Source organism: Oncorhynchus masou, chromosome 15 (assembly GCF_036934945.1).
Source record: "Oncorhynchus masou masou isolate Uvic2021 chromosome 15, UVic_Omas_1.1, whole genome shotgun sequence".
NCBI lineage: Eukaryota > Metazoa > Chordata > Actinopteri > Salmoniformes > Salmonidae > Oncorhynchus > Oncorhynchus masou.
The window spans coordinates 48,785,748-48,809,658 of record NC_088226.1 but is presented as its reverse complement, the minus strand read 5'-3'; the positions used below and the strand labels follow the sequence as shown (position 1 = coordinate 48,809,658).

Genomic DNA, 23,911 nt, shown 5'->3' with positions numbered 1-23,911 from the left:
CAGCCTGAGGAGTTCAACAGAGTTGTGTAGACCATCTGTGATAATGTAGACTGAGCATGAGTGATTATGTGTGTGTGACTAATTTGCTGCTTAATTTTGTTTATATAATACAGCCTACTGTGTGAGTTTTGTTGGCAGAGGCTGATTAGCTCAGTGCCAACCACTATAGGCTTTTAAAAAAGTGTTCCTTTTCAAGAGGCTTGACATGTCATGACTGACAATAAGGTGCCATTATAGTATCTTGACTTTATTATGAAGGGGTTGACTTATGACTGCCAATATCACGTGTTGTAATGAACTATTGAATAGGAAAATGGCCAAATAAATGTAGAAAGATTTGTACATCACAGTTTATGTATGTGTATTCACACTACATGTAGTGCATTTTTTAATTTTTTAATTTTACCTTTATTTAACTAGTCAGTTAAGAACTTAAGAACAAAATCTTATTTTCAATGACGGCCTAGAAACAGTGGGTTAACTGCCTTGTTCAGGGGCAGAACAAAAGATTTGTACCTTTTCAGCTCAATCTTGCAACCTTACGGTTACTGGCCCAACGCTCTACCCACTAGGCGCCCTGCCCATAAGCATGGATATGTGTTTGAAAGAACTGATCTCTTAAAATCCATAACAACGTTTATAAGTTAATAATAACACCAAAGTATTAGATCATTGCACTGTGTAAGTAAACACAAAGCCCTTCTATTAAGTGATAAATAATAGCTGAGATAAATCTGATGGTGTCATTGATAATGTATAATGTTCTGTCAACAAAACAAGCCACACATTCTGTATAAAGTATTATTGTAAGGGCTGCAATCATTCGTTTAGCCAGGTCCAATCTGATATTGAGAGGGAGGAATGGAAAAATATGTGACATGACTATTGAAAATGCTTGTCTTGCATGGTGTATGGTTTTCCTGTCTCACAACCTGTACTTTTGAACATCATAATTGACTCAACAGTAACACCAGTGCTCTGGTAGGGGGAAGAGGAAGGGAGATGATTTCTTCTGACCTCCATAGTGATTATGCCTCAATAGCCAAGCAGACCAAGAGAGGTCTATGGTGTCTGAAGACTTATTTCTCCTTCACGTTGATGTCAGCAACACCATGGACCTGTGTGAGCTGTTTACAGTCCAGTGAAGCCAACAGTTTCCTGGGTCCAGGCAGGGTGGGGACAAAGACCTCCGTCTGAACCACAGTGGAGCGACTGGCCACGTCACTGAGAGATATGATAGAGATACTCAGTACTGCGCTTGTTCATAACATGAAGGAAGATTGACTACATGCACCACAGATTGACAGAGAGTATAGTGTCATACAGAAATTCCAAAAATTCCAATTTGAATTCAATTCCTTCAGGCTTCAGACAGTCTAGCTATACTGGAAATATAGGAGTACAGCTTCAAATGATTCAAAACAAATCCTACAGTAAATTTGTTGAAACTACGTCCATTAATTCCCTTAACTGGGAAATGTAAATATATAGAATTCCAATTCAATTGCATTCCAAATATTAAATGGTTTACAATTCCAATTCAAAAAGTTAAACAGTATAATTCCAATTAAATTTCAATTCCACAATTTCAAGTGTTAATCAGTGTAAATTCTCCACTTCATGAGTGAATTCAAGAATTGAATTCGAATTTCAAATGAAATTGGATTTGACCCCAACCCTGGTTACAGGACATTTGTGTTTGCCCATGTGATGAATGGAGTGACAAAGAGATATGTGCAAGCAGAATGTATGCGAACATAGTTTCTCACCCCACAGTGATCTGTCGAACACTCTGCAGGCCCAGCCCCTCTACACGGAACACCACTCCTTTCAGCGTGCATGGCAGAGGGTTGGTGAAGGAGATCTCAGCCGCCATCTTTTCCCCCACCACAGCCTCCCCTACTGGCTAGGAGGGAAAAGTATATGGAAGCCTTATCATTACAGAACATCTCTAGATTATGTTGTCAACAGACAATATTCAGATGGACAGACAGACACACATATAGATGCTGTGGATGATATTTATGGAGATATTAATTCATTCTGTTTCTGCTTACCTTAATGATAAGGTCAGGGGTGCGGAGGCGGAAGCTGAACTGAGTTGCCAGAACCTGCTGGGTCTCATTGACCCTGCCCGACAGGGTCAGCATCAGAGCAGCCTGGTCCACAAGCTGGTCCTGGTAGTTCTGGTACTGAAGGATCCACTCCAGGGTCTTCACTGTTAGGAGAGGGAGGCAGGACTAGGGTGAGAAAAACCTGGACATGCAATGAATAACACTGTCTGACTGAACATCCCTGATATACGTAACACAAGACATTTCCCAGTGGCTCACCTTCATTGGGTAGCAGCTCCACAGGAATTTGGTCCTTCTTGACAGTAGCCTTGACCACACCTGTGTAGTACATGACTGCCACCTGGCTGTGGAGGTTGATGGTGCGTGGTAGAGAACTAGCGTTGCGCATGACAATGGTCAGTTCTGCATCTCCCCCCATGCGTGGCCCCTCCCCATCCATGGTCACCTCTATGGATACATCCTGAGCGATGGGAGAGGAGTAGGCATATGGTTTGGAGCCATAGCGACTTGCAGTCTCCACAGCGATGCGTTCCTCCTCTGTGCCTGGAGAGAATAACAATAAGAAAAAATAAAATAGATATTAACCTCTGGGTTCTTATACAGGAGTCTGCTTGTATAGGTATGGCAATGAAACTATGATATGCAATGCTACCCAGTGTTGGTTAATGTTTGCACAGCTATGTGAAGCTACCTTCTGGGTGCTTGTAAAGGTCTGTGATGTCATTGCGTTCATCGGAGCCCACAGCCTTGGTGCTGATACAGTGGCCCACTGCGTTTTTCTCACTGTGGATCTGGGTGAAGGTGCCATCCAGGTTCCTCTGCCAGTAGATCTTATCACTGTTCACCTACAGTACAGGTACAGCAGAGAGAGAGAGGTAGAGATGGTTGAGATGGAGTACATCTGAGACTAGGGGCAAGTGAGGTCATCACTATGTCTGAGAGAAAGGAAGGGAAAAGACACACTAGAGACCCACCTCGGCAAAGACGAATGGTGAGTCATGTTTCAGGAACACTTGTCCATTACGGATGGCATTGACGGAGGCGGGGCCACAGCGGTATGTGCCCTGACTGGTCTCCTGGGGGGTGGAGTCTACTACCTGCCATCCGCCATAGCCAGGTGGCAAGTCTGGACGAGCCATCCAACAGTCGTTCCACACATGGAAGTTCCTAAAGCGGGAATGGGTTATAACTTAGATGTAATCTAGTAAATCTACATTGTATTTACATAAGTGGTGTGTGATGACATGATTAAGATGATGTAGTACTGAATGATACCATGAGTCAGAGAGTATGATTATATTCTACTCACCAGATGGAGTCAGAGTTGAGGTGATCTATAGACTCCAACTTCTCATCGAAATACACGTCTGTTGTCAAGGAGACATCTGTGTCGTGGGCGGAGTTGAAGTTGGACACACTACGGGAGGGAATGCCCAAACACCTCAAGACTGGAAGAGATTGGAGGGTGAGAGGTTAGGGGTCAATGCATAGCAACATGGCAATTAAGTTTCCCTCAGATAAGTCATTTGATTTATCCAAAGACATACAAACACACCTGTGGTGGTGACCCCAGAGAAGACCCAGCACTGGCCATATCTGACCGGTGCGCCTCCATCCTTATGGTACTTATTCAGGATGTCCACACTGCCACTCCAGGATGTAGGGGAAGTCCCGCCCACATAGTTCCCTGACCAGTTCCCCTCCAGGATCCCACCGTCATCTGGGGAGTTGATCTGGGATAAAGGAAGAGTACGAGTTCACTTTGGATTCAGTTTAGAGGTGGAATAATGAGGTGCCAGTTTTGTTGGACATTGGTTGGACTTAGAGGGGAGGTTAGAGGTGATATTGTGAAGTTTTAAAATGTAGGCCCTGTGTTTGCGAGGAGGACTCACCATGGCTGAAATGACTCGTACCACATTGACAGAGTCTCCCCAGCCTGAGGGGGGGGTCGCACTCTTCTCCAAAGCATAAAGACAGGCATCCAGGATCCCCTTGTCAAACTGAGAAATAGAGAGGGAGTGATGGAAGGAGAGAGAGAAGCAGGGGCAATGATTGAAATATGTTAGTTAGGTCTGTCCTACTCAGAACATTGTATCATCAACTGACTTACAATCTTCATGTTCCTTCACCTGTCCATAGTTCCACGTTCTTGAACCAATCTGGTTCTCTGTGCCGTAGTAGAGCCTTCCAACATCATTCAGGATATACTCGTTCTTCTCATCGCCATCTTCCATGTACACTGTGTCATCTGACGGAGAGGGAGAGAGAGGTTGTATCCAGGAAAACAATTCCATTATGTGATGTCATCAGCCTGAAATTAGGGTGAAAACTATGGAGAGTCTCTGAGCTTACACTGTTAGAAAATAAACAGTGCTATCTAGAATCTAAAAAAGTTATTCTGTTGTCCCCATAGGAGAACCCTTTAAAGAAACTGTTTTGGTTCCAGGTAGAATCCTTTTTAGGTCCATGTAGAATAATTTCGACAGAGGGTTCTACCCTTTTGGAACCCTTTTTTCTAAGAGTGTAGGGTTGGCTGAGGACAGGGACAAGCTCTCTTTGTATTAACTAATTTACTTCTTCCTTGTTTGTCTCCTTCTCCCTCTCCCTCTCTCTCTCTCTCTCTCTCAAACACAAAGGCAACCTGCCTAAATGACTACAGACCCGTAGCACTCACGTCCGTAGCCATGAAGTGCTTTGAAAGGTTGGTAATGGCTCACATCAACACCATTATCCCAGAAACCCTAGAGACAGTCTATAGGGAGGAGGTTAGAGACCTGGCCGGGTGGTGCCAGGATAACAACCTATCCCTCAACGTAACCAAGACTAAGGAGATGATTGTGGACTACAGGAAAAGGAGGACCGAGCATGCCCCCATTCTCATCGACGGGGCTGTAGTGGAGCAGGTTGAGAGCTTCAAGTTCCTTGGTGTCCACATCACCAACAAACTAGAATGGTCCAAACACACCAAGACAGTTGTGAAGAGGACACGACAAAGCCTATTCCCCCTCAGGAAACTAAAAGGATTTTGCATGGGTCCTGAGATCCTCAAAAGGTTCTACAGCTGCACCATTGAGAGCATCCTGACTGGTTGCATTGCTGCCTGGTACGGAAATTGCTCTGCCTCTGACTGCAAGGCACTACAGAGGGATTTTGAAAATTGAAAATTACTCTCTCCAGAAATAAGTCTCTCACTGTTGCCGCCTGCTACCGACCCCCCTCAGCTCCCAGCTGTGCCCTGGACACCATTTGTGAATTGATCGCCCCCCATCTAGCTTCAGAGTTTGTTCTTTTAGGTAACCTAAACTGGGATATGTTTAACACCCCGGCAGTCCTACAAACTAAGCTAGATGCCCTCAATCTCACACAAATCATCAAGGAACCCACCAGGTACAACCCTAACTCTGTAAACAAGGGCACCCTCATAGACGTCATCCTGACCAACTGGCCCTCCAAATACACCTCCGCTGTCTTCAACCAGGATCTCAGCGATCACTGCCTCATTGCCTGTATCCGCTATGGAGCCGCAGTCAAACGACCACCCCTCATCACTGTCAAACGCTCCCTAAAACACTTCTGTGAGCAGGCCTTTCTAATCGACCTGGCCCGGGTATCCTGGAAGGACATTGACCTCATCCCGTCAGTTGAGGATGCCTGGTCATTCTTGAAAAGTAACTTCCTCACCATTTTAGATAAGCATGCTCCGTTCAAAAAATGCAGAACTAAGAACAGATACAGCCCATGGTTCACTCCAGACCTGACTGCCCTCGACCAGCACAAAAACATCCTGTGGCGGACTGCAATAGCATCGAATAGTCCCCGCGATATGCAACTGTTCAGGGAAGTCAGGAACCAATACACGCAGTCAGTCAAGAAAGCTAAGGCCAGCTTCTTCAGGCAGAAGTTTGCATCCTGTAGCTCCAACTCCAAAAAGTTCTGGGATACTGTGAAGTCCATGGAGAACAAGAGCACCTCCTCCCAGCTGCCCACTGCACTGAGGCTAGGTAACACGGTCACCACTGATAAATCCATGATTATCGAAAACATCAACAAGCATTTCTCAACGGCTGGCCATGCCTTCCGCCTGGCTACTCCAACCTCTGCCAACAGCTCCACCCTCCCCGCAGCTCCTCGCCCAAGCCCTTCCAGGTTCTCCTTTACCCAAATCCAGATAGCAGATGTTCTGAAAGAGCTGCAAAACCTGGACCCGTACAAATCAGCTGGGCTTGACAATCTGGACCCTCTATTTCTGAAACTATCCGCCGCCATTGTCGCAACCCCTATTACCAGCCTGTTCAACCTCTCTTTCATATCGTCTGAGATTCCCAAGGATTGGAAAGCTGCCGCAGTCATCCCCCTCTTCAAAGGGGGAGACACCCTGGACCCAAACTGTTACAGACCTATATCCATCCTGCCCTGCCTATCTAAGGTCTTCGAAAGCCAAGTCAACAAACAGGTCACTGACCATCTCGAATCCCACCGTCCCTTCTCCGCTGTGCAATCTGGTTTCCGAGCCGGTCACGGGTGCACCTCAGCCACACTCAAGGTACTAAACGATATCATAACCGCCATCGACAAAAGACAGTACTGTGCAGCCGTCTTCATCGACCTTGCCAAGGCTTTCGACTCTGTCAATCACCATATTCTTATCGGCAGACTCAGTAGCCTCGGTTTTTCGGATGACTGCCTTGCCTGGTTCACCAATTACTTTGCAGACAGAGTTCAGTGTGTCAAATCGGAGGGCATGCTGTCCGGTCCTCTGGCAGTCTCTATGGGGGTGCCACAGGGTTCAATTCTCGGGCCGACTCTTTTCTCTGTATATATCAATGATGTTGCTCTTGCTGCGGGCGATTCCCTGATCCACCTCTACGCAGACGACACCATTCTATATACTTCCGGCCCGTCCTTGGACACTGTGCTATCTAACCTCCAAACCAGCTTCAATGCCATACAACACTCCTTCCGTGGCCTCCAACTGCTCTTAAACGCTAGTAAAGCCAAATGCATGCTTTTCAACCGATCGCTGCCTGCACCCGCATGCCCGACGAGCATCACCACCCTGGATGGTTCCGACCTTGAATATGTGGACATCTATAAGTACCTAGGTGTCTGGCTAGACTGTAAACTGTAGTCGGCTTTCTATTCCGCAACAAAGCCTCCTTCACTCACGCCGCCAAACTTACCCTAGTAAAACTGACTATCCTACCGATCCTCGACTTCGGCGATGTCATCTACAAAATTGCTTCCAACACTCTACTCAGCAAACTGGATGCAGTTTATCACAGTGCCATCCGTTTTGTCACTAAAGCACCTTATACCACCCACCACTGCGACTTGTATGCTCTAGTCGGCTGGCCCTCGCTACATATTCGTCACCAGACCCACTGGCTCCAGGTCATCTACAAGTCCATGCTAGGTAAAGCTCTGCCTTATCTCAGTTCACTGGTCACGATGGCAACACCCATCCGTAGCACGCGCTCCAGCAGGTGTATCTCACTGATCATCCCTAAAGCCAACACCTCATTTGGCCGCCTTTCGTTCCAGTACTCTGCTGCCTGTGACTGGAACGAATTGCAAAAATCCCTGAAGTTGGAGACTTTTATCTCCCTCACCAACTTCAAACATGTGCTATCTGAGCAGCTATCCTATCGCTGCAGCTGTACATAGTCTATTGGTAAATAGCCCACCCATTTTCACCTACCTCATCCCCATAATGTTTTTATTTATTTACTTTTCTGCTCTTTTGCACACCAGTATCTCTACCTGTACATGACCATCTGATCATTTATCACTCCGGTGTTAATCTGCAAAATTGTAATTATTCGCCTACCTCCTCATGCCTTTTGCACACAATTTATATAGACTCCCCTTTTTTTTCCTACTGTGTTATTGACTTGTTAATTGTTTACTCCATGTGTAACTCTGTGTTGTCACACTGCTATGCTTTATCTTGGCCAGGTCGCAGTTGCAAATGAGAACTTGTTCTCAACTAGCCTACCTGGTTAAAGGTGGAATAAAGGTGAAATAAAATATTAAAAAAATAAATAAAAAAAAGGGTAGTGTGTACGGCCCAGTACATCACTGGGGCTAAGCTGCCTGCCATCCGGGACCTCTATACCAGGAGGTGTCAGAGGAAGGCCCTAAAACTTGTCAAAGACCCCAGCCACCCCAGTCATAGACGGTTCTCTCTACTACCACATAGCAAGCAAGCGGTACCGGAGTGCCAAGTTTAGGACAAAAAGGCTTCTCAACAGTTTTACCCCCAAGCTATAAGACTCCTGAACAGGTAATCAAATGGCTACCCGGACTATTCGCATTGTGTGCCCCCCCAACACCCCAACCCCTATTTTACACTGCTGCTACTCTCTGTTTATCATATATGCATAGTCACTTTAACTATACATTCATGTACATACTACCTCAATTGGGCCGACCAACCAGTGCTCCCGCACATTGGCTAACCTGGCTATCTGCACGGACCCACCACCCGCCAACCCCTCTTTTACTCTACTTCTACTCTCTGATGCATAGTCACTTTAACCATATCTACATGTACATACTACCTCAATCAGCCTGACTAACCGGTGTCTGTATGTAGCCTCGCTACTTTTATAGCCTCGCTACTGTATATAGCCTGTCTTTTTACTGTTGTTTTATTTCTTTACTTACCTATTGTTCACCTAATACCTTTTTTGCACTATTAGTTAAAGCCTGTAAGTAAGCATTTCACTGTATTGATTTGATCAATTCAATTAAATTCAATTGGCTTTATTGGCATGGGAAACATATGTTAACATTGCCAAAGCAAGTGAGGTAGATAATATACAAAAGTGAAATAAACAATAAAAATGAACAGTGAACATTACACTCACCGAAGTTCCAAAAGAACAAAGACATTACAAATGTCATATATATATATATATATATCTGTGTAATCTGAGGGAAATATGTGTCTCTAATATGGTCATACATTGGGCAGGAGGTTAGGAGGTGCAGCTCAGTTTCCACCTCATTTTGTGGGCAGTGTGCACATAGCCTGTCTTCTCTTGAGAGCCAGGTCTGCCTACGGCGGCCTTCCTCAATTTTATTTTATATTTTACCTTTATTTAACTAGGCAAGTCAGTAGGTAGCACACGGGAGGATATTTTTGTATTTCTCTCTCTCTCTCTCTCTCTCTCTCTCTCTCTCTCTCTCTCTGTCTCTCTGTCTCTCTCTCTTCCCCTCCCCTCCCTCCCTCCCTCCCTCCCTCCCTCCCTCCCTCCCTCCCTCCCTCCCTCCCTCTCTCTCTCTCACCTTTACACCAGGGGTTAAATAGCATGCAGATGTCATTCCCAGGGTCATGTGTAGATGTGGCCTCCCCCTTTGGGCTTTGCGTTGCCACGGTGAGCTGGTATCGGCCAATCACAGCTGTGGGCGGGGAGTTGATGGACAGCTTGAGCCTCTTGCCGTCCCGTTGCACAATCTTGGCCCCCCAACGGTCATCCTCCAGCTCCTCAACCAATGGGATGATGACATGGGTGCCCTTTGCCACTGTAGGCAAGGGTCCTATCCCAGACAGACACAAACAAATATTATTCAGTATCATAGAATAAAATATGTTGAAATTCTGTTGTGCAATTTCTTTTACTCCTATTTTAGCTGAATTTTAAATGTATTGCTGTCATGAAAAAAATAACATGAAGTTGGTTTGTTGGCAACACCGACAAAAACAGGTATTTCATTTGGTAATAAAACACACGTGTTGATTTATAATCTGTAGTTAGTTATTAACGGCATCAAGAAATTGCTTCCTAAACGAGTTCTATGTCAGCTTGGTGACTGCACCCAAGGTGTTAACAGGGTGTGTTTGAGAAAACAAGCAGAGCAACATTCTCATCCTCAAACACACACACACACACGCATCTACAATCCACCCGCAGTACACTCATTCTGCAGATCTATACAGTTTCTGTCCTAAATGTTGATTTGCTGCTTGTCTATTAATACACATCTCTCATTCAGTACACACTCATATTCAATGAACCTCTAAGATGAATATTACAATCTAGAAGCTGAAAGTGCATGGTGAAATTAGTTGGTGGGTTGGTTGGTGGCGAAGCTGTTTATGGTAGGAATGAATTATCAGTGGAAAGAGGAATTTGCAGGACTGTGAGAGAGGCAGGCTCCTGTTAAACACTGGAGGCTTGCCACAAACCACATGCATGACTCCAGTTACCATGGTGATAATCACCAAAACATGGTCTAGGCACAGGGCCGTTCCAAGACACAAGCGCACACTGACACACAAGCTCATACCAATAAACAAAAACACACAACCAACTAGTTACTCTGTCAGTTCCCATGATTGGTTATAAAGGGCTTACTGTTGTCATGTGCACTTGTTAGCCCTATGGCTTCCCATCAGGGGAACTAGGGAGGACATTTTTGAGTCATTGTAACCCTTCATGATTCAGTAGAATGTCTCACTGACCTGTCCTAAGCTCCAGGTGGAGTCTGTCCGTGTTGGAATTGTAAGGTCGCGAGAGGTCAAGCCACATCATGAAGATCTGACCCCTGCGGATGATGAGGCCATCACCATAGTAACGGTCTGTGTGATGCTCCATGCGGTTCTGACCTTTACTTTTTTTCATCAGGTCTATGGACCGCACAATCAACAACAGCTCTGAGACAACAGGAAGAGAGGGAAGTTCATATTAAAGTCAACCATTCTGTCACAAATGTCACAATGTCTTGTGTAGTAACAATGAAATACAATGCTCAAATTTTGCTGTCTTGAAATTAAATCTAAAAAGGGATTCAATTCGTTTTTTTCTTACAGATCTACACAACCTACTCCAATTTCTTTAAGTGAAAGAAAATTATCTAAAATGTTCCGAATGAATAATACATGTAAAAAAATATCAAGTTGTTATGATTGTATATGTTTTCACAGCCCAGAGTTAATACATTGAACAAAAATATAAATGCAACATGCAACTATTTAAAAGATTTTACTGAGTTACAGTTTATATAAGGAAAGCAGTCAATTGAAATAAATTCACTTGGCCATAACATGTGAATTTCACGACTGGGAATACAGATATGCATCTGTTGGTGACAGATAGCTTGAAAAAATGTAGTGGCATGGATCAGAAAACCAGTCAGTATCTGGTGTGACCATTTGCCTCAGGAAGTGTGGCACATCTCCTTCGCATAGAGTTGATCAGGCTGTTGATTGTGGCCTGTGGAATGGTGTCCAACTCCTCTTCAATGGCTGTGCGAAGTTGCTGGGAACTTAGTGGGAACTTGAACACACTGCTGTGCACGTCAATCCAGAGCATCCCAAACATGCTCAATGGGTGACATGTCTGGTGACTCTCCAGGCCATGGAAGAACTGAGACATTTTCAGCATCCAGGAATTGTGTACAGATCCTTGCGACATGGGGCCGTGCATTATCATGCTGAAACATGGGGTGATAGTGGAGGATGAATGGGATGACAATGACCTTTATGATCTGGTCATAGTATCTCTGTGCATTCAAATTGCCATCGATAAACTGCAATCGTGTTTGTTGTCTGTAGCTTATTCCTGCCCATACCATAACCCCACCGCTACTTTGGGGCACTCTGTTCACAATGTTGACATCAGAAAACCGCTCGCCCACATGATGCCATACAGGCTGTCTGCCATCTGCACGGTACAATTGAAACCAGAATAAATCTGTAAAGAACACACTTCACCAGCGTGCCACTGGCCATAGAAGGTGAGAATTTGCACACTGAACTCAGTTACGACGCCGAACTGCAGTCAGGTCAAGACCCCGATGAGGACAACGAGCACGCAGATGAGCTTTCCTGAGATGGTTTCTGACAGTTTGTGCAGCAATTCTTCGGTTCTGCAAACCCACAGTTTCATCCGCTGTCCTGGTGGCTCATCTCAGACCATCCCGCAGGTGAAAAAGACAGATTTGGGGGTCCTGGGCTGGCTTGGTTAAATGAGGTCTGCGGTTGTGAGGCCGGTTGGACGCACTGACAAATTCTCTAAAACGACGTTAGAGGCGGCTTATGGTAGAGAAATTAACATTGAATTCTCTGGAAAATTCTCTGGTGAACATTCCTGCAGTCACGCTCCCTCAAAACTTGAGACATCTGGCATTGCGTTGTGTGTATAGAAAATGTCTGGGATCTTTTATTTCAAGATTCTACCAACTTTGCACAGCTGTTAGGTCAACATTGTGGTAGCCTTGATTACAAAATTATGTTATATTTATGCACCAAATGGTTGTTTTAGGAAATAGAGTAAGGTTCTTAGAACTCTCTCTCCCTTTCTGAGTTAACTCAGAGGAATCTTTTGCAGCTTAGGCTGGCAACTGATTAAGTGATGACTTGGTGATAAAATACCTACAGCTGGCATTCCATAGATCAGATGTGGTGGGTGTCATCGAGATAGAGATAGCCTGGAGGAACAAAACAGGCCTCAGCATTCCTAATTATCCTGGCATATGGGAGACAACACCAGAGGCAGATGACCAGAGGATGAACCCAAAGTGACTTATGGTGCCCCCCAATCTATATGGGAGGGGTGGAACCAAGCATTCTTGGTATCAGCTATGGAAACTGATCATTGCCTGTAAAGGGTAGGCTCTCGGCTCAACAGTCAAGACTTTTGGGTCGACAGTTTCATTATTTCAATAATTAATCGATATTGAATAAAGACGATTGTTTGAAGAAATGACAAGGTCTCTCTCATTTGAATACAATATTCCACCACAACATATATCCATTGTCTTTGTCACAATTGCTCAAGCCCAGTCAATTTGGTTGAGAATAATTCAAGGACATCAATATTCAAACTGTGTCTCTGATTTTCAAGCTAATTTAAGTCAGGAATGTGGCTGGACCACTCAGGAAAACTCAACAACTCTTGGAAAGTCATTCTGGTGTGTCATTGGCATTAAAATGTGAGTAATTGTACCACTGAAAAAGAAAACTCTATCCCAGGGTTAGGTTTTCAGTAGACTGTGGTTAGTTTTCCTCTAACTTTTTACCTGGGCTTATCTCCTTTCATATTTACTTTTGATCCTGAAAAACTTCCCAGTCCCTGCCGGTGACAAGCATACCCATAACATGATGGTGCCACCACAATACTTGAAAATACAGAGGTTTTTACTTTGTGTTGTGTTGTATTGAATTTGCCAAAAGCACATTTCTTTGCCCTGTTGTCTTGCAGTATTACTTAATGGCCTTGTTGCAAATAGAATAGAGTGGATTTTTTAACACAGGATTCCTTCTTTCACTTTGTCACACAGGCCAGTCATTTGAATCCTTACAGAAAAACCACATGATTTCATACATGGAAAATCACATGACCCCACATGAAATTTCATGTGAATTTCATTTTTGGAACAATTCACATGTGATTACATGTTTTCACATGTGTAGTTTCATGTTATCACATGTTGCTTTACATGTTGTCATATGCTATCATATTAACTAGGATCATAGATCCCGTTTTCCATAAGGAGAGTGAATGCAATGTTGTTGATCCTCTGTATTTTTAATTAGTGTGGTGGCAGCATCATGTGATGGGCATGCTTGTCCCCGGCAGGGACTGCAGAGTTTGTCGGCCCATGTAAAAAGTTACAGAAAACAAACCTCAGTCTTCTGAAAACCTAACTCTGGGTAAGAGTTGTATTTTTCAGCGGGACAATTACACAAATGTTAATAAGAGACAGGGTTTGAATATTGCTGCCCAACTATTTTTATGAGCTTGAGCAATTTTGACAAAACAATGGATATATGTTGCTCTGTGAGTTGTGAAAGGTTGGTAGGATCTTATTAAAAATTATTCACAGCTGTAATGGCTGCCAAAGGTGCTTCCACCAAGTATTAACTTTGGGTTGTGAAGACATACGCAATCAATACATCTTCATTTTTTATGACTTTCACTTTGAAAATGTGGAGTAGCTTGTGTAGATAGGTAGGAAGGAAATCCAATTGAAGATTTAATTTATAAGGCAGCAAAATGTAAAGACTGCAAGGGGTGTGTAGACTTTCACTAGTGACTGCATGGTATTTTTAAAAGTGTAAATTACCTTCAAGGTTACTGCCATTAGTGACTGGCTTGTCACCATTCCCCACAAGCTTGTCTGCATCATCGATCCCTGTGACAACCTTATCTGCGATGTCATCATCTTTGCTCGGTCTTTGACAGCAACAAGGACAGATCTTACGTAACCATTGTCGACACCCCCCTTCTTCTGTGTTCTTCTCTGGCTCCTCATCTTTCTCCCATCCCAGTGTGACTGATGGGAAGCGACCAACCGTAGACGTGTTTCTGACTGATGGTGTTTCCACAGGCATCCTGAGAATCAAAAGAAAACAGAGAGTGGCATGTATTGTTGTCACTTTGCGTGTGCTTAGAACTCTATCCTCAATCCAGATCTATCCAATAACCTTTTGAACAATTGTCATTATAATTGGTCAATGTGCATCACAAATCAAATGTAGTCCTCTCGCCCAATGAGTGAATTAAAGCTATGGTATACTCATCACTTGTGATCGCATCAATATATTAATACCCCTCCTAACTCTCCTATTATGTGTCCAGTCTCTCCCATAAACTCCTCTTCTTCTTCCACTCTCTTTTATTCAACTCCTTTTTATTTCATTCCCCCCACCACACACACACGCACAATTGTCATACTTGAGTAAAAGTAAAGATACCTTAACAGAAAATTACTCAAGTAAAGTACATTATTTTCTATAGAAATGTAGTGAAGTGAAATGTAGTGAAGTGAAATGTAGTGAAGTAAAGTATCCCTTCTTTCTTTTCTCCTCAAAGCTCTTGAACGTGCCGTCCTTGGCCAGCTCTCCCGCTATCTCTCTCAGAATGACCTTCTTGATCCAAATCAGTCAGGTTTCAAGACTAGTCATTCAACTGAGACTGCTCTTCTCTGTATCACGGAGGCGCTCCGCACTGCTAAAGCTAACTCTCTCTCCTCTGCTCTCATCCTTCTAGACCTATCGGCTGCCTTCGATACTGTGAACCATCAGATCCTCCTCTCCACCCTCTCCGAGTTGGGCATCTCCGGCGCGGCCCACGCTTGGATTGCGTCCTACCTGACAGGTCGCTCCTACCAGGTGGCGTGGCGAGAATCTGTCTTCTCGCCACGCGCTCTCACCACTGGTGTCCCCCAGGGCTCTGTTCTAGGCCCTCTCCTATTCTCGCTATACACCAAGTCACTTGGCTCTGTCATAACCTCACATGGTCTCTCCTATCATTGCTATGCAGACAACACACAATTAATCTTCTCCTTTCCCCCTTCTGATGACCAGGTGGCGAATCGCATCTCTGCATGTCTGGCAGACATATCAGTGTAGATGACGGATCACCACCTCAAGCTGAACCTCGGCAAGACGGAGCTGCTCTTCCTCCCGGGGAAGGACTGCCCGTTCCATGATCTCGCCATCACGGTTGATAACTCCATTGTGTCCTCCTCCCAGAGCGCTAAGAACCTTGGCGTGATCCTGGACAACACCCTGTCGTTCTCAACTAACATCATGGCGGTGGCCCATTCCTGTAGGTTCATGCTCTACAACATCCGCAGAGTACGACCCTGCCTCACACAGGAAGCGGCGCAGGTCCTAATCCAGGCACTTGTCATCTCCCGTCTGGATTACTGCAACTCGCTGTTGTCTGGGCTCCCTGCCTGTGCCATTAAACCCCTACAACTCATCCAGAACGCCGCAGCCCGTCTGGTGTTCAACCTTCCCAAGTTCTCTCACGTCACCCCGCTCCTCCGCTCTCTCCACTGGCTTCCAGTTGAAGCTCGCATCCGCTACAAGACCATGGTGCTTGCCTATGGAGCTGTGAGGGGAACGGCACCGCAGTACCTCCAGGCTCTGATCAGGCCCTACACCCAAACAAGGGCACTGCGTTCATCCACCTCTGGCCTGCTCGCCTCCCTACCACTGAGGAAGTACAGTTCCCGCTCAGCCCAGTCAAAACTGTTCGCTGCTCTGGCCCCCCAATGGTGGAACAAACTCCCTCACGACGCCAGGACAGCGGAGTCAATCACCACCTTCCGGAGACACCTGAAACCCCACCTCTTCAAGGAATACCTAGGATAGGATAAGTAATCCTTCTCACCCCCCCCCTTAAATGATTTAGATGCACTATTGTAAAGTGGCTGTTCCACTGGATGTCAGAAGGTGAATTCACCAATTTGTAAGTCGCTCTGGATAAGAGCGTCTGCTAAATGACTTAAATGTAAATGTAATGTAAATGTAAAAGTAAAAGTTGTCAAAAATATAAATAGTAAAGTACACATACCCCAAAACACTGTAGTACTTTACAATAGTACTTTAAAGTATTTTTTATTTCTGTACTTTACACCACTGGTAATAATTATTTTTAATCATTAATTTAATCATCAGTTTTTATTTACTAACTATATTTTATCAATGTACCAATCAGGCTTCAGGAAGAAGCATAGCACAATTACAGCAGCCAATAAGGTTTTAAATGATAAAACTGAAGCCCTTGACAAAAGACAGCACTGTGTCTCACTTTTATTGATCTCTTTAAGGCTTTTGATACAGTTGATCATGCTATAATAAGGCGGAGATTGTCGAGTGTAGGTCTTTCAGATCATGCAGTTGCATGGTTTGCTAACTATCTGTCTGATAGAACTCTGTGCACTCAATTTGATGGGCTTATGTCTGTTAAATTGTCTGTCTTTAATGGTGTGCCCCAAGGCTCTGTACTTGGTCCTCTCTTATTCACTATTTATATAAATGATTTAGACAAAAATGTCCAAAATGCGCAAAATGCTGATGATACTGTTATTTACTGTTGTGCCTCGTCTCTTACAAAAGCTTTCCAGAACTTGAAAACTGATTTTTATACTATTCAACATACCTTGTGTCAATTGAAATTTATCCTCAATACTGACAAAAACTAAACTAATGGTGTTTTCTAAAGCAAGAAATAGACCTCTGAACCTTTTACCTATTACTACCTATCAGGGCAAGGAGATTGAGGTTGTAACCTCATATAAATATCTTGGAATTTTAATTGATGACGGCCTCTCTTTTAAATCGCATATTCAACAACTTACAAAGATATTGAAGCTGAAATTGGGATTTTATTATAGGAATAAGGCCTGTTTTTCTTTTGAAGCCAGGAGGCTAGTATCAGCTACATTTATGCGTTTACTAGACTATGGGGATATTTTATATATGAATGCTTCCGCTCAGTGTTTGAGATCAATTGACACCCTTTATCATGGCACTTTGAGATTTATTTTAAACTGCAAAACCCTTACTGCACTTTGTATACCAGGGTTGGCTGGCCTTCTCTAGTCACTCGTAGGCTCAGGCACTGGTATACTTTTATTTACAAAGCCATTTTGGGTTTACTATCTTTTTATTTGGGCATTTTTATTGTTCAGAAATGTGGTGGGTACACTCTTCGTTCGCTGGACTTTGTCCTGCTAACTGTTCCAAATTAATTTGAATTTGGTAAAAGGGCTTTTATGTACTCTGTGCCATCGTCTTGGATCGCCTTACAAAATACTTTTAAACTGGAAGAACTTGTCCTGATTGGTATTTTTAAATCACTGATGAATGATCTTGAGACTGATCCCCTGACCTGTCAATGTTTTTAATTGGCTGTTTTTAATTTTGTTATACTCTTGTGAGTTCTGTGGTTTTTACTAGATTACTTGTAGTTTTTCATGTTGTTTGTCTGTAGTTTTTGTAATGACTTGGTGCTGCCTATCTTGGCCAGGACGCTCTTGAAAAAGAGATTTGAAAACTCAATGAGCCCTTCCTGGTTAAATAAAGGTAGAATTTAAAAAAATCATCTTTGTGGATTGCTTTCCAGTAACTTCTTTAGTCCTAAAGGAAGCCGTTCCCATAATCTATCTACATTCCTGCTTTGCACAATCTATCTGCATTCCTGACTGTTACTACACAGTGACAGAGCACAGTCTCAACAAGGAAAAACTGCAAGGTCCAATGTAGCCCTTTTTATCTCAATATCAAATAATTTCTGTGTAACAATTTACCCTTGCCTACAATTTCTGCGGCCGCACTGAAATCTAATTGTCATAATACAGAAATCTCCATCAAATTCCATCTGTTTAAGATAGAGATATGTGTTTTTTCCATATGGCTGCGTGTCAATCCCGCTTCTACTGTATGGTGAAAGGTAGCAGAGCTCGTGCAATGTTTGTCAGACCATGAGACATCCCAAAAATCCGTCTTCTCAGGAAAACATCTGTAGCGTCCGAAAGGTTTGTTCTATAAACTACACTGAACTACACAGAACAAAAATATAAACGCAAGATGTAAAGTGTTGGTCCCATGTTTCATCAGCTGAAATAAAAGATCCCAGAATTTTCCCAGATCCACAAAAAGCTTATTTCTCTCACATGTTGTGCACAAATTTGTTTACATCCCTGTTAGTGAGCATTTATGATTTGTCAAGATAATCCATCTACCTGACAGGTGTCGCATATCAAGAAGCTGATTAAACAGCATGATCATTACAAAGGTGTACCTTATGCTGGGGACAATTAAAGGCCACTTTAAAATGTGCAGTTTTGTCACAAAACACAATTACACAGATGTCTCAAGTTTTGAGGGAGAGTGCAATTGGAAAGCTGACTGCAGAAATGTCCACCAGAGTTGTTGCCAGAGAATTGTTGCCTTCAATGTTGTTTTAGAGAATACGTCCAACCGGCCTCACCACCACAGACCACTTGTAACCTCGCCAGCCCAGGACCTTCACATCCGACTTCTTCACCTGCGGGATCGTCTGAAACCAGCCACCCGGACAGCTGATGAACCTGAGTATTTCGGTCTGTAATTAAGGCCTGGCTCCCCAGTGGGTCTTGCCCAGTCATGTGACATTTAAATTGACTGATTTCCTTATATGAACTGTAACTCAGTAAAATCATTGAAATTGTTGCATGTTGCGTTTATATTTCTTGTTCAGTATATTATGACCACTCTATTAAAAGATGGGACTCTCATGAATACGATGGTGTCGGTTTTGCTCTAGGACGGCCACAAGCCTCAAGACTCAACTGAAGGTCCCAGTACCAGTTTTTAAAAAATGTGGAAATACATATAGAGGTAGTTTAGTCCTAAAATAAGGGGATAAGTGAATCTGTTATTCAATGTGTTTCTATTGGCAAATAGCAGTAATGCCAAATAGTTTCACTCCCCCCCAGAAAATGTGATACCTTAGTAAGGGGTCTTAAAAATCTAAATCAAATAGCTAAATCATCCTTGGTATGACCATTTTAAAACATTTCCATATCTTAGACCCCCCTCTACTGGCTTAGACACGGCTTAGACTCTAGAGGTAAGTATCTTGCTGTGATTGTTTTTACTTAAAGTGGTCAAAAATTAACAAAAAAAGCTTATTACAAAATAAAAGTTTCCCAAACAAGAATTCTGCTAGCACTGTCTGGTAGAGGAAAACTTAAAACTAGCTGTTATTGTTAGAGAGGTTTTAAACTCTTGATTATTGGTCTATTAACTAATGTCACCAGGCAGGCCCAAACTCCATCCCACCAAAACAGGCTGAAATTTCAGGTGGTCTTTTCAAACAGCTCTTACACTAAAGGGAAATATAATAATTTTCACAATTTCCCAGTATTATTACAACCTCGTAGTGTAGAAATACACATAAAAAGCACAGGGCCTTTAAAGTCGCCCGACCACCTCATTACTTATGTACATGCCAATGAAGAGAATCAAAGAAGGGAGTGGAGAGATTGAGGCTAAATTATAGACAGACAGAGAAAGGAATGTTTCTTCATCGTCAATGTTAAACCTAACACTTGTGACCTCAGACTTAAGAACAACCATGGGAGGGAGAGAGGGTGTAAAAACATTCCACTGACTTTGAGTTCAAGATAGAAATTGCGCAACTGCTGAGATATGTGAACAAGTGGAATAGTGGAATATGTTGTGAACAGTCTAACTAAAATTGGAAATGCCTAAATAGTGCAAATATAACTGACACTTGCTGCCTACACATAAATATATGCACATACCGTACATTCACAAACACGATATGCATGCAATATATACACACACACACACACATACACACACACACATAAACCATCAGACACACGGACACACACTCATATACAGGTAATTGTCAAAATAAAGGAAACACCACCATAAAGTCTTTTAATAGGTGTTGGGCCACCATGAGCCAGAGCAGCTTCAATGTGCCTTGTCATGTGTCTGGAACTCTATTGGAGGGATGCGACACCATTCTTCCATGAGACATTTCATCATTTAGTGTTATGTTGGTGGTGGAAAACGCTGTCCCAGGCCCCACTCCAAAAACTCCCATAAGTGTTCAATTGGGTTGAGATCTGGTGACTTACGCGGCCATGGCATATGGTTTATAGCATTTTCATGCTCATCAAACCACTCATGAAACATGTTTGCCAACATCTTAAACCAAGTCAGCTTTGAAATAATATGCTCTCCATCTTATCTGCCAGGGTTGAAAGTGCTGCAAGTGAATGTGAGCATGTTTCAGTAGCCTGTGGGTTAGGCATGGCTAGACTTTGACTGATACATAATGTACACTGTTGAAGCCTGTTCCTGATACTACTGTGTTAGAGCAGTCTTCCATGACCTGAACACCTTGCCTAGTAGACTTGATTATGTACAGCAGTCACTGTTGATAGGGCTTGCCCTCAGGTTTGGATACAGCTAGTCTGTGGTGGATGTAGTGTAATAGATGTATGTATTTATATTGTAGATGTATGTATTTAAATGAGATGAGGGTTGAAATAGTCATACTGTATAGGTCAAGTAATGTAGGCTGGTGAAGGTGTATCCGTGTGAGTGAACTCATGTCTATAAGTGTTTGAATTATTTGTTTCTTTGTTATTACTTTTCTGATATAATACTGCAGAAACAGTCTTAACAAAGGAGGATGTAAATAGGGCAGGTCTCAAAATAACAGACCAAACCATTATAATGACATGCAGGCATGAAATCATACAATAAGGACACACAAAATAATCTAGTTTATTACCACACCCTATTATACATTTTTTCTTGGGTCCTTTTCCTTAGTCACACCCTTTCTGTTCTGTGAAAATCTGTCTGTCTATTATTTGAATTACAATGTTTTTCAATGTAGACAAATACATTTCTTATAACATTGCAGGTTTATTTAATCTGTTTAACTGTTTGACAGCTGTTACACTTTTACTGAATTATTATTATTATTATTATTTTACACCCTTATTTTACCAGGTAAGTTGACTGAGAACACATTCTCATTTACAGCAACGACCTGGGGAATAGTTACAGGGGAAGGAAGAGGGATGAATGAGCCAATTGGAAGCTGGGGATGATTAGGTGGCCATGATGGTATGAGGGACCACCGAGCGTCAGGACACCTGTTTAATGTCCCATCCGAAAGACAGCACCCTACACATGACCCCAATCACTGCCCTGTTTCATTGGGATCTCCTTAGACCAGAGGAAAGACTGCCTTCTACTGGCCCACCAACAACACTTCCAGCACCAGGATTGACCCTGCTTAGCTTCAGCCAGCAGTAGGATGCAGGGTCACTAATTGATTGGCCAAACAAATTAGTTAATTTGTTACTTTGTCAGTGGCCAATTGGCTAATCCTGCCGGTTCACTCTGGGTTCTAAAAAAGTGTCCTAACTATCAACAGTAATGACGCCGCTGACGGAAGTGGAGTCACTGCTTAGTTCACGTAGCACTTCTTAATAAACAAAGGAATGTTTGGCGGGAAAGAGTGGCCAAGCACCGAGAGTTATGCCAATTTTCGCCATCTATATGGGAGGTGTGAATTGCAGGATATTATCACGTTCCATGTGCTCAGGTAGAAACCATAGTCTAGTTGATACATCAGGTATTCTTATGTGGGTGAGTCAACTTCTTTGAAGGCCATTGTTTTATATAATTTAATACATGTTATTGTGCTCCATTTCAGGTAAACGTTATTACAAGAAACAAAACATTTAATAATTTTGAGACTACAGGAAACAACATCAGTCATGGCTACTTTGGTTGGCAACAGCCTTGGGCTATCGTAGTCTTGACTGTAGAAAAACAGGAGTCTCTGAAGTTTTTTGGGGGTATCTGTACTATTTACTACTACTCCTTTACTATTTATATTTTTTGACAACTTTAACTTCACCACATTCCTAAATAAAATAATGCCGTTTTTACTCCATACATTTCCCCTGACACCCAAAAGCACTCGTTAGATTTTGAATGCTTGGCAGGACAGGAAAATAGTCAAATTCATGCAATTATCAAGAAAACATCCCTGGTCATCCCTACTGCCTCTGATCAGGCGGACTCATGAATGCTTTGTTTGTAAATTACTGTATGTCTGAGATTTGGAGAGTGCCATCAGTAAATGTACAAAAAACAAGAAAATTGTGCCATTTGATTTGCTTAAAATAAGGAATTTGAAATTATTTATACTTTTGCTTTGATACTTAAGTAAATTTAAAACCAAATACTTTTAGACTTTTTTTAAATGTGCAAAAATTCCTAAAAACTTGTTTCCACTTTGTCATTATGGGGTAATGTGTGTAGATTGCGGAGGAATTGTTATTTATTTAATCAATTTTAGAATAAGGCTGTAACGTAACAAAATGTGGGAAAGGTCAAGGGGTCTGAATACTTTTCAAAGGCACTGTATGCATCTTATTATATTTCAAAATTAAATTCTTATTCGCTACTCTATACTTGTAATTTTGTAGGCCATATGTACTGCACCAGAATTGCAGGTTCTCCACCAGCTTTATCATGGTTTGAACGAGGTGCCTAATTCCAGTCCATATAATACAGTATAATACAATGGAGTAATACAGTTCACAAAAGATTAGCATACTGTAGTTTGTTTCACTTGTTTATCCAAGAGAGCATATAGCTAGCTACATCTATGTGCTTTTATGTTTTTCTGTCTTGTGTAATGTGCAGTATCTTATATATCATAGGCCTATATTGGATAACGGCACAATAATTTGGGCTTGGGCTCATTAAGTGCCTTTAATGTAGGGCTCACAAAATGTATTTAATGTACGGCTCATCAGGCTCAGGTAGCATCAGGCTTGAATATTGGATCAAAACTTAAATCAAATCCAAACAAAGGCCTATTTATATGCTTTATATGCTTTGAATGACACTTCCAGGGTTAGCCTGGAGAAAAGTGATTTATTCTCGTGATGGAACATTTGTAAATCAACTGGAAAATATTCATCAATAAATTACATCAATTAATGAATCAACATGTCAATTATAGGCATTTGTAGATATTCACTTACTTTGTAATCTATGTGTTGAGTTCTCCGATGGGTTAAAGTGTTTGTTGAATCACCTGGCAGCCCTTGTCTGGCTGAACAGTCAGTAATATTGCCCTGGTATGCGGTGCGTGTCTTCTTTTCTTCACAGATTATGCGGTCTTCACGCTGTGTTCACGCTGTGAACTACTGTTAGTATATCGTCTTTGAGAGACCTTTTAAACTAAAGATTGTGAGGCAGTAGACACACCCTCCTCCCCACCTCATAAGGGGAGGAAAAGTCATGTATCTTTACACACAAGGGATCAGTCATGAGACTGCTCACATGAATGCAGTAGTTGAACCAGTCAGGCTTCCATGCAGAAACTCCACCACTGTGCTGTCTAAACAAGTCAAGAAAAAGGATTCTAAACCTATAGTACGTACACACAAACACACACACACACGCACACACACGCACACACACGCACACACACGCACACACACACACAAACCTAAGCAAACATATGAGACTTCTACTT

The 23,911-nt window shown here is 42.7% G+C and overlaps 1 protein-coding gene across 1 annotated transcript; it reads right to left on the bottom strand.

The window, feature by feature from the left end:
• Window positions 1–369: 369 nt before the first annotated feature.
• Window positions 370–23,634, bottom strand: LOC135556375 (protein-glutamine gamma-glutamyltransferase K-like). Its single transcript, XM_064989532.1, has 14 exons — window positions 23,415–23,634; window positions 14,148–14,416; window positions 10,543–10,734; window positions 9,366–9,617; window positions 4,205–4,323; window positions 3,968–4,075; window positions 3,631–3,808; window positions 3,385–3,523; window positions 3,050–3,242; window positions 2,767–2,920; window positions 2,334–2,618; window positions 2,058–2,218; window positions 1,770–1,906; window positions 370–1,224 (listed from the first exon to the last, which is right to left on the bottom strand). The coding sequence occupies exons 2-14, from the start codon at window positions 14,413–14,415 to the stop codon at window positions 1,080–1,082; spliced, it is 2,331 nt and encodes a 776-aa protein (XP_064845604.1). The 5' UTR covers window position 14,416; window positions 23,415–23,634; the 3' UTR covers window positions 370–1,079.
• Between the last annotated feature and the right edge of the window lie 277 nt (window positions 23,635–23,911).